General features: G+C 37.7%; 1 protein-coding gene across 1 annotated transcript; it reads right to left on the bottom strand.

Moving 5' to 3' along the window:
• Positions 1–2612: 2612 nt before the first annotated feature.
• Positions 2613–14680, bottom strand: sncga (synuclein, gamma a). The gene is made up of 5 exons (XM_060926296.1): positions 14405–14680; positions 10364–10405; positions 8722–8849; positions 7269–7325; positions 2613–3847 (listed from the first exon to the last, which is right to left on the bottom strand). The coding sequence occupies exons 1-4, from the start codon at positions 14523–14525 to the stop codon at positions 7269–7271; spliced, it is 348 nt and encodes a 115-aa protein (XP_060782279.1). The 5' UTR covers positions 14526–14680; the 3' UTR covers positions 2613–3847.
• Positions 14681–15024: the final 344 nt, after the last annotated feature.

Here is a 15024-nt window from a genome sequence, read left to right as displayed (position 1 = left end):
CCCAGTTCTATTACATTCTAAATGTACATTTGATGTGTCTCTGTACAATTATATTTAAAAAACAAACAAACAAAAACAGTTGGGAAGCACCTTACTTAAGAGGAATGTTTACAGGTTTACATGAAAGCGTCATATCCTCCCCAGACACCTGGGATTAACTTACAGTGGTGCTTGAAAGTTTGTGAACCCTTTAGAATTTTCTATATTTCTGCATAAATATGACCTAAAACATCATCAGATTTTCACACAAGTCCTAAAAGTAGATAAAGAGAACCCAGTTAAACAAATGAGACAAAAATATTATACTTGCTCATTTATTTATTGAGGAAAATGATCCAATATTACATATCTGTGAGTGGCAAAAGTATGTGAACCTCTAGGATTAGCAGTTCATTTGAAGGTGAAATTAGAGTCAGGTGTTTTCAATCAATGGGATGACAAATCAGGTGTGAGTGGGCACCCTGTTTTATTTAAAGAACAGGGATCTATCAAAGTCTGATCTTCACAACACATGTTTGTGGAAGTGTATCATGGCACGAACAAAGGAGATTTCTGAGGACCTCAGAAAAAGCATTGTTGATGCTCATCAGGCTGGAAAAGGTTACAAAACCATCTCTAAAGAGATGGTTTTGTAACCTTTTCCACAGTCCACCAATCCACAGTCAGACAGATTGTGTACAAATGGAGGAAATTCAAGACCATTGTTACCCTCCCCAGGAGTGGTCGACCAACAAAGATCACGGCGTGTAATAGTCGGCGAGGTCACAAAGGACCCCAGAGTAACTTCTAAGCAACTGAAGGCCTCTCTCACATTGGCTAATGTTAATGTTCATGAGTCCACCATCAGGAGAACACTGAACAACAATGGTGTGCATGGCAGGGTTGCAAGGAGAAAGCCATTGCTCTCCAAAAAGAACATTGCTGCTCATCTGCAGTTTGTTAAAGATCACGTGGACAAGCCAGAAGGCTATTGGAAAAACGTTTTGTTGACGGATGAGACCAAAATAGAACTTTTTGGTTTAAATGAGAAGCGTTATGTTTGGAGAAAGGAAAACACTGCATTCCAGCATAAGAACCTTATCCCATCTGTGAAACATGGCGGTGGTAGTATCATGGTTTGGGCCTGTTTTGCTGCATCTGGGCCAGGACGGCTTGCCATCACTGATGGAACAATGAATTCTGAATTATACCAGCAAATTCTAACGGAAATTGTCAGGACATCTGTCCATGAACCACATCTCAAGAGAAGGTGGGTCATGCAGCAAGACAATGACCCTAAGCACACAAGTCGTTCTACCAAAGAATGGTTAAAGAAGAATAAAGTTAATGTTTTGGAATGGCCAAGTCAAAGTCCTGACCTTAATCCAATCAAAATGTTGTGGAAAGACCTGAAGTGAGCAGTTCATGTGAGGAAACCCACCAACATCCCAGACTTGAAGCTGTTCTGTACGGAGGAATGGGCTAAAATTCCTCCAAGCCGGTGTGCAGGACTGATCAACAGTTACCGGAAACGTTTAGTTGCAGTTATTGCTGCACAAGGGGGTCACACCAGATACTGAAAGCAAAGGTTCACATACTTTTGCCACTCACAGATATGTAATATTGGATCATTTTCCTCAATAAATAAATGAGCAAGTATAATATTTTTGTCTCATTTGTTTAACTGGGTTCTCTTTATCTACTTTTAGGACTTGTGTGAAAATCTGATGTTGTTTTAGGTCATATTTATACAGAAATATAGAAAATTCTAAAGGGTTCACAAACTTTCAAGCAGTACTGTACATAAACATTTATGTAGGATGATAAACTCTTAAAGACTGCTTTGGTCAATTTTGAGACAGATTTGTGTCAATGTTAGGTTTCCATGCTACACATGTTTATAGATCAGTTTGTACTTCCTTTATGTAAGTGTCATATGATGATGACGAGGCAAGTCAAGCATAACAAGCAGACACCCTCCAATCTAACATGAATATAAATAGAGCAGCTGGGATTGGCTCCAGCTCACCTATGACACATAATGCATGCACGTAAATGAATATAAATAGTAAACCTAACCACGTTTTACTCAAGGACCAAAAAAATAACTTTTTTTTTTTAAATATACAGAGTATATTTTGCAAGATCTGACTTTTGTTTATTGTTACAATTAATGCCATTACAATTTACTAGTTTCATGTAAATCTGCCTATGGAAATATATCAAGTGGAAATATCTTAAATATAGCCAGATTGATCCCATATTTATCACTGAGACTGTGATACATCAAATACACAATTATTAAGAATATCTTTCTAGACATTTGGTCCCAATTTCAAGCTTGAAATGGTCTTATTATTTAATTGACAAATCATTTTGCTTCTTTTGAGAAATAAATCTTCCTAAGATATTTATGATTTCAAAAAATGTACTTTGTAATCCTGTGTTGTAATCTCACAATGATAAATATTATATATAATCAAATATTTTGTTAAATAAGGACATATTTTGCATAGTGTTTATCAGAGGCCATAAATGGCTTATGTAGGTTTACATGTGTTATTTAAAAGACTCTCTGGCTTATTTCTTTGATGTGATTTATTGGTTAAAAGGAAATACAATACTAGTAGGCATTTTTGTTTTTAACCAAACATTTATTTCAGGTGCTCAATTCATTTAGAAAATGAAAAGAAAAAAAGACTGGGAAATAATTTGCAGATAGTGCACCAGTTACAATCAGTTAGTGAGAGTTGTGTTTAAGGCAACATGCATAGCTTCTGCAAAATAACGCTTCCATTTCTAATATTTCAGCTCCGTTTCCACAATTCAGTTTAATTCCATTTTATTTGTATAGCACTTTTAACAATCGACACTGTCACAAGCAGCTTTACAGAACAAGAACTAGGATCATTAAGAAAGGGTTGCCAAAGCAGGCAGATTAGTAAATCATCATTTGGAGCAGAAGTCTGTTTTGAGACATTAATGATTGTTGTCACCTCAGCTCGATAGCATTACTTGTTCTCAGATAGTTAACTGAGGCTTGTTTTATGCTTTCAGGGCCACTCAGAAACCCACTTAAATTCGTTTTTACTCTAAAGAAGGCAGAGAACTTTATAACGTCCTCTCTACTGATAACCAAAAGCCTGATCTTCACTGCTCTCTGAGGTTATTAGGCACTAGTACAAAGGGTTAGTAAGACACATGGGTTCGGGATGCCTTTAAGCAGATACAAGTACAGTAGATGTAATACACCAGTGTGCAAGCTGACTCAAGCCCAAAGTGTGTGGTGTATACATGTATTTCTAGATTATATACAAGTGTATATGATAGAACCCGAAGCATATGCAGGTTGTCATAAGGCTGATTGAGGAGACAGAACAATGTAGGTCTGTGTGTGCTTAGTGACAGAGCACAGTCATGTAGTTCACAAGTCCAGAGCACGCCTTCATAAAAAAGACAAAGACGGACTGGTGATAAATGCAGGTGGAGTCGAGAGAATCGTTTTGGAGTTCGAGTTGTAGAATGCACCTTCTAAGTGACTAATGAAACAGGAAGGAGATGCTAAGTGGAAGGTCTGTACAAATGACTGAAAGCCTGACAGTGAGATGTGCGTCTTGATTTTTGTTTGATTAAAGGCATTAAGTTTTTATCGTACTACCACTATTTCATCTCAACTTCAGCCATTTTATACATCAATGTTATTTGGAAAGTGTTTATCGAGTCACACTAAAAAGCTTTGCTGTTGGAGGGATCAAAACACAAGTAACAGTAGGGAACTGATTGCAGTTAACATGAACTCTCCTTTTACTATCCTCTTAAACACCCAACAGACCATGTCAGGAAGCCATCGGTCCTGGAGATAACAATCCTGAAAAACAAACAGGAAATAATTTTCAGTAGGGAAATGAGAGGGCGTATGAACCCTTAATTACACTTTTGCTGATTTTGTGTGATGCTTTAATGATAAGGGATTACAGCATAACTCTGGTCCTATGTTTTGTTTTTGTTTGTTTGTTTTTAATTGGGCTCAAAATAGGCCCACCAAACCCAACTCCCACCATCAAACCCCACCACCACCACCAAGGGATCTGTGATGTAAAATATACCCAGGAATTGCACAATTATATTTTTTTAGGGGTTGGTATTAGGTCAACAGGACATGAAAATATTCAACAGCAGGATAGCGTGATTCATTTCCACTCCAGAGTTAATTATTTTCCAATAGCAGCACATCCTGGAGTGCTTTCGATTAGATAGAACTTTATTGATCCCTTTGGGAGGGTTCCCTCAGGGAAATTAAAATTCCAGCTGCTTCATTACAGGATAAACAAAGAATAGAAAATAGAGAAAACTTCTAGATAAATTAAATTAAGTATTTACATATACAAGTATATGAAAAAAAGATATGAAAAAATGTATTCCTCTCGCTGATGATTACAATTTTTATTTATTAAAGAGTAAAACCTAGCACAGTAGTAGTTATAAACAGATTTCTCACCAGCTTTTCTCTCTCTTTTGCTGTTAGTAAGACAGAAAAAAAAACCCTGCAGCTTGTCGTGTTACTATGAATACAATAACATGTTACATGAGTGCATGAACATAGACCTGTGATTTACCTTGCAGCCAGTACTACTGCTGGAACTGCTGGCATAGAAAATTAGTCACCACCTTTTGACCAATCAACAGGATTGTGATACAAGTAGTATTAAAGTTGACTGGTAACTAAAATAGAAAGTTCAGAAATTAAAAGCTCTAAGGTCTCCACTAAATAAATAAATCATATAAATCATTGTAATATATGTGCAAAGTGTTCAGTAGGAATTCATTTTCACTGGACGGAATTCGTGACAGCAAAAACTCTGGAGTTTATAGCTATAAAATTAGAGTCTATAGTTATAGGTTTGGTGTCGATAGCTATAAAATAAGAGGCTATAATTTTGGAGTCTATAGCTATAAAAATTAGAATCTATAGCTGTAAGTCCGGAGTCTATAACTATAAAATTAGTCTATAGCTATAAGTCTCGAGTCTATAGTTATAAAATTAGTCTATAGTTATAAAATTAGAGTCTATAGCTACAAGTATGTCGCCCATAGCTATAGAGTCTACAGCTATAAAATTAGAGTCTATAGTTATAAGTCTGGAGTCTATAGCTATAAAAATTAGAGTTTATAGGGATAAAAATTGGAATCAATAGCTTTAAGTATGGAATCTATAGCTATAGAAATACAACCCCGATTCCAAAAAAGTTGGGACAAAGTACAAATTGTAAATAAAAACGGAATGCAATGATGTGGAAGTTTCAAAATTCCATATTTTATTCAGAATAGAACAGATGACACATCAAATGTTTAAACTGAGAAAATGTATCATTTAAAGAGAAAAATTAGGTGATTTTAAATTTCATGACAACAACACATCTCAAAAAAGTTGGGACAAGGCCATGTTTACCACTGTGAGACATCCCCTTTTCTCTTTACAACAGTCTGTAAACGTCTGGGGACTGAGGAGACAAGTTGCTCAAGTTTAGGGATAGGAACGTTAACCCATTCTTGTCTAATGTAGGATTCTAGTTGCTCAACTGTCTTAGGTCTTTTTTTGTCGTATCTTCCGTTTTATGATGCGCCAAATGTTTTCTATGGGTGAAAGATCTGGACTGCAGGCTGGCCAGTTCAGTACCCGGACCCTTCTTCTACGCAGCCATGATGCTGTAATTGATGCAGTATGTGGTTTGGCATTGTCATGTTGGAAAATGCAAGGTCTTCCCTGAAAGAGACGTCATCTGGATGGGAGCATATGTTGCTCTAGAACCTGGATATACCTTTCAGCATTGATGGTGTCTTTCCAGTTGTGTAAGCTGCCCATGCCACACGCACTAATGCAACCCCATACCATCAGAGATGCAGGCTTCTGAACTGAGCGCTGATAACAACTTGGGTCGTCCTTCTCCTCTTTAGTCCGAATGACACGGCGTTCCTGATTTCCATAAAGAACTTCAAATTTTGATTCGTCTGACCACAGAACAGTTTTCCACTTTGCCGCAGTCCATTTTAAATGAGCCTTGGCCCAGAGAAGACGTCTGCGCTTCTGGATCATGTTTAGATACGGCTTCTTCTTTGAACTATAGTTTTTTAGCTGGCAACGGCGGATGGCACGGTGAATTGTGTTCACAGATAATGTTCTCTGGAAATATTCCTGAGCCCATTTTGTGATTTCCAATACAGAAGCATGCCTGTATGTGATGCAGTGCCGTCTAAGGGCCCGAAGATCACGGGCGCCCAGTATGGTTTTCCGGCCTTGACCCTTACGCACAGAGATTCTTCCAGATTCTCTGAATCTTTTGATGATATTATGCACTGGAGATGATGATATGTTCAAACTCTTTGCAATTTTACACTGTCGAACTCCTTTCTGATATTGCTCCACTATTTGTCGACGCAGAATTAGGGGGATTGGTGATCCTCTTCCCATCTTTACTTCTGAGAGCCGCTGCCACTCCAAGATGCTCTTTTTATACCCAGTCATGTTAATGACCTATTGCCAATTGACCTAATGAGTTGCAATTTGGTCCTCCAGCTGTTCCTTTTTTGTACCTTTAACTTTTCCAGCCTCTTATTGCCCCTGTCCCAACTTTTTTGAGATGTGTTGCTGTCATGAAATTTCAAATGAGCCAATATTTGGCATGAAATTTCAAAATGTCTCACTTTCGACATTTGATATGTTGTCTATGTTCTATTGTGAATACAATATCAGTTTTTGAGATTTGTAAATTATTGCATTCCGTTTTTATTTACAATTTGTACTTTGTCCCAACTTTTTTGGAATCGGGGTTGTAGTCTATAGTTATAGAATTAGAGTCTATAGCTGTAAAATTAGAGTCTATAGCTTTAAGTCTGGAGTCTACAGCTATAAAATTAGAGCCTATAGTTATAAAATTAAAGTCTATAGCTATAAAAAATTAGAATCTATAGCTGTAAGTCCAGAGTCTATAGCTATAAAGTTGGAGTATATAGCTATAAAATTAGTCTATAGCTATAAGTCTGGAGTCTATTGTTATAAAATTAGTCTATAGTTATAAAATTAGAGTCTATAGCTTTAAGTCTGGAGTCCATAGCTCCAAGTATGGCGTCCATAGCTATAAAATTAGAGTCTATAGTTATAAGTCTGGAGTCTATAGCTATAATATTAGTCTATAGCTATAATATTAGAGTCTATAGCTGCAAGTCTGGAGTCTATAGCTATATCATTCTATGCCTGTCATTATTTCCTCTTCTGTCTCGGTTTCTCTCACCTATTGTCCTGCACCTGCTGCTGGCTCTGCTGCTTCTTCGGTTTTGGATGGTTCAGCCTGAGAAGAGATGGACAACAGCAGCTAAGATAAGTGATCTGCACTTTAGCTATGTTTCCCACAGAACAGGACATAGCCTCTTTAGAGCCAGGCTAGCAACTCACCAAGTTCTCCAAGTTTAACCAATATTTATGTTGTATCCACCATTTTTCTCAGTGTATAGTTTATATATCTGGCTGTTAGAGTGCTATAAAATAAAATCAACAGTGTTTATGTCTGTGGCGTTTAAGAGAATTTCCTGATTAGCTGGAGGACATGTATGAGATTGGAATTAGGGGTGAAAATGTAAAAATAATTATATATTAAAACCCATGCATATAGATGATTAGAATTGAATGATTGGGGGGGGAGCAGTGGTGAAAATCCAAGGGTTCACTATAAGAAAAATAGATTTATCCTACAAGATAATGCCATCATGGAAATAATTTTGAATTGTTATTGTTTCTCTTTCTCAAATATAGTTTTATGATTGAATTCTTTTGAGGGAATTGAGTTGAGACGGGTCAGTGTACAAAACCTACAGTGGTGCTGTTGCATTCTAAGTAATAGGCATAGCTACAATATCAAACGCAGTAAGTGTCATTAAATACAGGAGCAATTTCATATTCCAGTATGGTCTTGTCTTGTCACACAGGTTAAACAGTTAAATAGGGGCATGACTGTGTGTTAGGTTTCCAATCTGCCTATTCATATGATCTAGATTTCACAATAAAAATTGAATGCCCTTCTGTAATCTTTTTGTTTTTACGAAACCACCATATCACACAGTTACCCAATACAAAGGGGGGGGAAAAAACGTCTGGTCGTCAAAACAAATATTCAGTGAGCTAATGTTTGCTATGGCATTAATGACCCAAAGACCTTAGTGTTTACTTTTTTTGAACCAGAACTAAGCTACCAAATTAGACATAACAGACAGCCAGATCGATTGTGCTCTCACTGGAATGCAGTTTCAGCATTGACAAAGGGTCTCTCATTAGACTGCCAGGACTCAACTTTGTTCCTGTAGGTCTGTCTGGCCTCAGGGGGCAGGAGGGGAAATTAAATTTTTGTGCTTCATGAGTTTCATCAGACTACGTCTCGTTTTACTAAATAAATCTATTGTCCTCATCGAAAATTTAGACTTCCTTTAAATTCTTTACGTATCTTCCTTTGAGGGAATGACATGACATGGTTTGATGTTGAAAGCTTATGTGCAAGAGCATAAGATCATGCTGAATGTTTGAGCCTGTTAGCACCTCAGTGATCAGTTGTTCATCCTGGCCACAGCCATACACGAGAGAAACAGATCAATATAAGAACAGTATTAATAAAGTTATCACAATTGAAAACACAACAACATTTCTGAATTATTAGTTATCAGTTTTATACATATGGTTATTCTAGGTTTGTTTACCGGGTTGACTATTCCAGTTGATGCTACTACAGTCTCCAGACCTTCCACTGCCTTCCCTGATACCTCATTGACTCCAGCTACTGTGGCCTCGCCCATAAGATTTGCCTGATCAGTCGTCTTCTGGGCAACTGGTGACAAGAGACAATGCCCTTACTCACAATATTACTAGCAATAATAATAATAAATTATATTAACTTTTATTTATATGCCACCTTCCTTTCATACAGTACAAATATTTAAAGCACAGCTCGGTACCATATGTGCAAATAAATCAAACCAAAAACATTTATTTAAAAAAAAAAAAAAGTATGAAAATTAAACAGGATCTAAGATAAACAGAAGACATTTGGGATGAAGTATAATGTATAAAATGAGAATCAATGAACTGGAGAAGGTTACAATTATTAATGAATAGTCACCATACAATAATGATTAGAAGTAAGGCATGCGCTTACAGGAAAATAATCAACCATTACCTCCCAAAAGTTATTTTCCTATAACAGCATCCTGAATCAGTTTATTTATGTTATACTACACTTTATTCATTTATTGCTGTGGAAAATCAGTGACACAAGTTAGTTCATGTCATCACTTACATTATAGCAGCTATAAACAGTGGTTCTCAAATAAGACAAAAATGCAGCTTGTCCTGTTAGAGAATCTGTAAACTGATCCATCCCTGAAGACTTTCTACCTTTACCATTGACTGTTACAAAACACTGACACTGGAGACTCCTTCCACAAATACCAAATAAACATCTACTCATAGAAAACTTCACTATATCCACAATTACAGTTTTTTTATGTTCATGTGGCGCATCTGCCATACAATTGCCATTGTAAGTGATTTCTACATAAATAATAATGCATTAGAATGAGTGTATTAATAAGCATATTATATGAACAATTGCAAATAGCACTGGCACTTTTGTCGGAGCTGCTGTTATGCAAAAAAAGTTAAATCAATACTTTCTGACCAATCAGATTCAATCATTCAACAACACTGTGGTATAAACAGCATTATTCTATCCACATTCACTGGATATGAGCAATTGCATGCTCTGATTGGCTACTCTACTACTAGGCTATCAGCTCATATACCGTGAGTAGAGAAAAACAAAAATGGCGGTGCGTGCTGCTGAACCAACCGAGGACGAAATAAAACCTCTACTCGAAAACAAAACCCCCCAAAATACAAAAAAAAGCAACAAAATATGGAATAAAAGTATTTGATGGTAAGAACGTATCTTTTTTTATTTTTCAAGAATTATTATTATAGCATTTTTTACAAATTGCTACTGTCATTTTGCCAGTTTGTTTACATTCTAAGCGGAAATGATTTTGTCGGACATTTTGTATAAAAGTTTTTATTTATCGAATTTGCAAAAAAAATTTAAATTAAAATGCTCCAATTTCTCAAAATCCAGGGAATGTGGATAGAATAAAACAGTTATTCCACTCAATCTCGTCGTATATGGCTTATAGCCAACTCAGTGCTACGCACTTCATTGGCTATCAGCTCATGTATGACTCAAGTTCATGGAATAACTTAACTATTAAATGTTTAAGTAAAACTGGCTTGTGCTGTTAACAGGAATTCAAATAAGTGGTGTCGAAGTGTGTGAATTGATGTCCTCCTAACCTGTGTTCACGCTGGAAACCACACCTTCCTTTGTCTTCGTACCTGAAAGAAGGACAGAAAAATGAAGATTAAATATATAATTTAAGATGTATCCATAGCGGCTCAAACAAAACCTTCAATGCAACAAATATTCTTTTTACATGTCCAGGTGTCACTCCAATGTTCTGCTTATATTTTGCCATTATTCGAGGTGAAGCCCTTGGCTTTAAATATTTAAGTAATGCACTGCAGGGACAGATCTTTCTGGATTTTTCTAAGCCCCACTGCAGCCTCTGCTCTCTGTGTAAAGCTGGAGTTCTGCCCAGCCTCATAAAAGCAGACTAAACATCATTTACACGCTTCCTCCAGATCGCCACTTTTACATAGCATGCAAGATGCACTGTTGTCTAATTCCAGAGAACACTCACTCAAGCCTCAGAAATGTCCTGAATGTCCTATTTTTACCACTCCAACTAAAATCCCAGTGTAATGTAGGCCACATTCTTCCCCTTTTCATGAAAATTACAAACACACTCACGCAAACACACGTCAAGTAAAGCTTTGTTCTTGTTCTTCAGTACAACGGGCTGATTTAGCACCAGGACATGCACATTCCAGAGAGCCCGACTACTGCTAGGGGACAAACACAAAGGCCTGGGCTTTAGAAAGCTCCTGTTGTAATCAGTACATAGACCCATTTAACATGGCTCACACTATATTGGATGGCATAATACTGTGAGGGGTGGTCTGTGTAATAAATTAAACAGAAAAGTCTAAAGTCCTTCCCACACCATGCAATTGGGTGGCGCCGATCTCCGTTTCCATAGTCCTCAGCCTCTTGCCTATACAGCTAGGGGTACAGTGGGGGGCTAGTCCACTGGTAACCATGAGAGTTTGACTTTCCACTTGCATCTGTATTGCAGCATACCTTGCCAGATGGCAGTAGGTACCATTTTTATGATGGTCTTTGGTATGACCCGACTGCGAGCAGAACTCGCGATCTCCCAATCGAGAGGCAGACACGCTAACCATTAGGCCAACTCGCGGTAAATTAAACAGAGGATGGAGGGAAAGGTAACATGCTGTACATTCTCGAGGTCCTCCACAGATAACAAAAGGCTCTGAGCTTGGGTATCTCCAAGATTTCATTCTTGACAGAAATGCAGAAGTGGCAGAAATAAAGAATTTGTGTGCCAGTCTTATTTATTTGGACAAAACTGATTTTCATTGACAGAACTGTATTAAATGCACAATGTAATTGAGGGGGAAAAAAACTGTGAATATGATTTTTTCCCCATTTTTCCACTTCTAATTTGGTCACCTGCCATTTCCCACCCACCAGCTAGCTCTGCCCTATCATACGGCAGCTACCAACTGGGGAGGCTGAAGCTGAACATGTGTGTCCTCTGAGAAACGTGTAGCCAGTCAACTGCATCATTTCAAACTGCTGCTTATGCTGCGTTACAGGGTAGTGTAACACACTCAGAGGAAAGCGCTATCTACCCTCTTCCACATACATCTGTTACACAGCTGTTGCCATGATTGAGAAAGGAGAGAGAGTATGCCATCTGTCCGAAACAGACAACGTAGACAGTTTAGCTCCCTTGGCTCCTGACCATGGATGGCTGTCACATCATCAGGATGAACCTTTTTTTTTTAAATTCAATCAGTCAGTTTGTGTGAATGATTGTGTGTAATGTAATTTACGATGATGTACGGAAAATATCCTGTGCGTATAGCAGTAAACAGCCTTGTGGAAAACAAAATTCATACAAAATGTGTTCATCAACTGGTCAAAATGTGTGACTGATTTTGGTATATCTAGAATATACATCCTACGACCATACAGTATATTTTTATGTTTTAAAAGGCATTTTAGAATCAAAGATCAGGAGTTTGAAATGCACAGAGATATGAATCTACACTGCATATGCATGTACGTGCTGAAATCTGATCGTCTGAACTCTGATGCACTGTGTATCGAAAGCTTTTACGCCAAGCTCTAATGCACTCACTCCACCACCCCTCCCTCTCTCCCTTCACCCAGTCCATCAGTTCACTGCTTTTGGCCTCTCCCCACACAGCTCACTTTATGGACGTGTCTGAGAAACCACATGCACACAGACAGCCTACACACTGTCAAATAGATGGAATATAAGCACAATACACACTCATACCCGTATGTCAGAACACTAAGACACACATACTCACACTGTGTGTTTTCAGTACCAACTGTGCATTAATAGCACACAATAAAATGTCTCATAGGATGAGACAAGCAAAGAACACGGCTCATGATCTGTAAGTTAAACATTTAAAAAGTGAAGCCTCAGGAGGACCCACAATCGTGTGCCATAGAGATCCAAAAGGTCTCTTTTTTTTTTTTCCCTCTCAGCTCTCCAGAGCTCAGACAGCACTGTTGAAGCAGCCAACAATGACAGCATGTTGGGAGTTTTTCACTCATTCCTTTCATTTCTTAGAAGGCAGAAAAGTCATGCTGGAGATATAAATATTGCCATCGCCTCTACCTCAGACACCCCATTTCTCCATTTCAGCGATTTCCATTTGCATTGCTGTATGCGTTAAGATTTTTGTAGCACACTGAGTTGAGAGTAATCTGTATGAAAAGGGATCCTTCAATAAAAGGAACTAAAGAATATGAGCAAGAGCCGGCGTGATAAACGCAGATTGTGTTCTGGGCGCACAGATTTGGAGGTGGCTCAATCTCTGCAGCATTCGCTTTTGGATTAAAATATTACTGTTCATGTTCATGCATATGTGGATGAAAGATAAAAAAGGGTTAGTACTGTCAAAGTGCAACAGTATGTAATATTAAAATGCATTCGTATTAATATTTTAACAATCATATTTAATGTCTGAATATTAATATTAAATTAGTAATCCGTGATATTAAAAGACAATATAGTTTTAATCCTTTTGTACTTCGTCAATAAAAAAAAAAAATCATTCAATAAAATCTGATGGAAGCGATTTGATTCAATAAAATTCATGACCTTACATGACGTTATTACAGATAGAGAATAAAATAGGAGTCGGAACTGTGACAAGTGAAATGTATAGAACACAAAACTGTGGATATTGACTGCTACAGTGCGATGTTTGTATTCCACTCAAGTCATATAAGTAAATGTTAGATTTTTATATTGAATTACATTTCTAAGGGCTGACATTTCTAATTTCTGCTCATTTCTTCCTGAGCTAAAATAATTTTAAAATGATACTCCATATTACATTTTTATTCTTTGTAGTTTTGAAACTCTTTTCAGCTTTGACCCGTATGTGTGAAAATATTTTTAAAAAAAAATTGGTTAAACGTTGTTTAAAAAGTGAAGCCCAGTTGAAGGTTCTGGTCTTTTTTAGTCCATTAATTTGCTGCACTCTGATCATCCTGACATGAATTGATTGCATTTTCCTCTGGTTCCCACCCACTGCAGTCAGTGAAGGTACAGACAGAGCCACAGGGCTGTACAGGGCCAGTGTGCTCAACATGACTCAGGGACCACAGCAGGGATTGTTAAGTGCATGTGTGCATGAGAGAGAGAAAGAGAGAGAGAGAGAGCAGGGAGTGCTGATAACACGGCTTGATATGCGAGTAGTTGATCAGAGTGACAAGCAGGTGGGAGATGCTGGTAAATCCACAGGCTTTACAGCTCTGCTTACATCATGATGACACACATCAGCTTTAATGATGACATCCAAAAAGCATCCTGATGGAGCTCGCTCTGGAGCTCGCTAGGGTTTACAGAAATAAAGGGTAAAACCGGTCATGAAATAACTTTTCAGTTCTCATCATCTATTTTTTTCTGTATATAAAATGGAGTCTTCAAATGTCAAGAATTCAACCTTTGGCATGCTATTGGTCATTTCTGAAGGAGAACTGATAATGCTTCAATTTTAAAACTTAATGTTCGAAAACAGAACTCCTCATGATTAGTTATATACAGCCTAAAATTGCTCTTTAATAATGATAATAAACCTAGATGTTTCAGGTTTAAATCAACAACCGCTATACAAAAAAAAAAAAACTTATCCTGGACGTACCAACATACATGACCCCCTCCTTGGTTTTGGCAGCGGCCTCCTCCACCCCTGCCTTTGTCTTCTCAGCTGCTGCTACCACTCCCTCCTTGGCAATGGAGAACCCCTTCTTCAGAACGTCCATCCTGAGAACTGTGCAGATCTGCGAGTGACCTTCAGCTGCCGCTGGCTGTGTCTTATAGCTGCTCACTCACACCGAGTGTCTGTGTGTGTGTTGGGTTGGACTGCTTGTTGTGTCCTGAGTGTGTAAGAGAGTGGCTCTTGTGAAAGAGGGCAGATTGAAACACCCTTAACAAGGAGGGCAGCAGAGTGGATATGAGAGAGAGAGAGAGAGAGAGAGAGAGAGAGAGAGAGAGAGAGAGAGAGGGGTGGGGGGGATTAAAACAAGTGGGTGAAAGTGAACAATTTGGTAAAATTAATTAAAAAAGAACCAAACATTTTTTCAACAAATGCTAATAATGGATAATATATAATAGTCATCCTTACATCAGATCATTTGTTTAAAAAAAGTTAAATAATTCTACCTTTCATTTTCATCTCACCAATTAACAAAGTCGAATGTCTGTTCTTCCCACGGTAAATCCCATGACTGGATTGCCTTTAGAGATTGCACTGAACTGAAC

This window comes from Neoarius graeffei, chromosome 7 (assembly GCF_027579695.1).
Source record: "Neoarius graeffei isolate fNeoGra1 chromosome 7, fNeoGra1.pri, whole genome shotgun sequence".
Classification (NCBI taxonomy): domain Eukaryota; kingdom Metazoa; phylum Chordata; class Actinopteri; order Siluriformes; family Ariidae; genus Neoarius; species Neoarius graeffei.
This window is presented reverse-complemented; position numbering and strand designations above follow the sequence as displayed.

Bases quoted from the DNA above. Each gene is read 5' to 3' on its own strand.
- sncga (XM_060926296.1), bottom strand. From the start codon at position 14,525: ATGGACGTTCTGAAGAAGGGGTTCTCCATTGCCAAGGAGGGAGTGGTA. The intron at 10,406-14,404 runs GTACGTCCAGGA...TCCTTCTTTCAG, and splicing joins GGAGGGGGTCATGTATGTTG to GTACGAAGACAAAGGAAGGT. The intron at 8,850-10,363 runs GTTAGGAGGACA...TCTTGTCACCAG, and splicing joins GGTTTCCAGCGTGAACACAG to TTGCCCAGAAGACGACTGAT.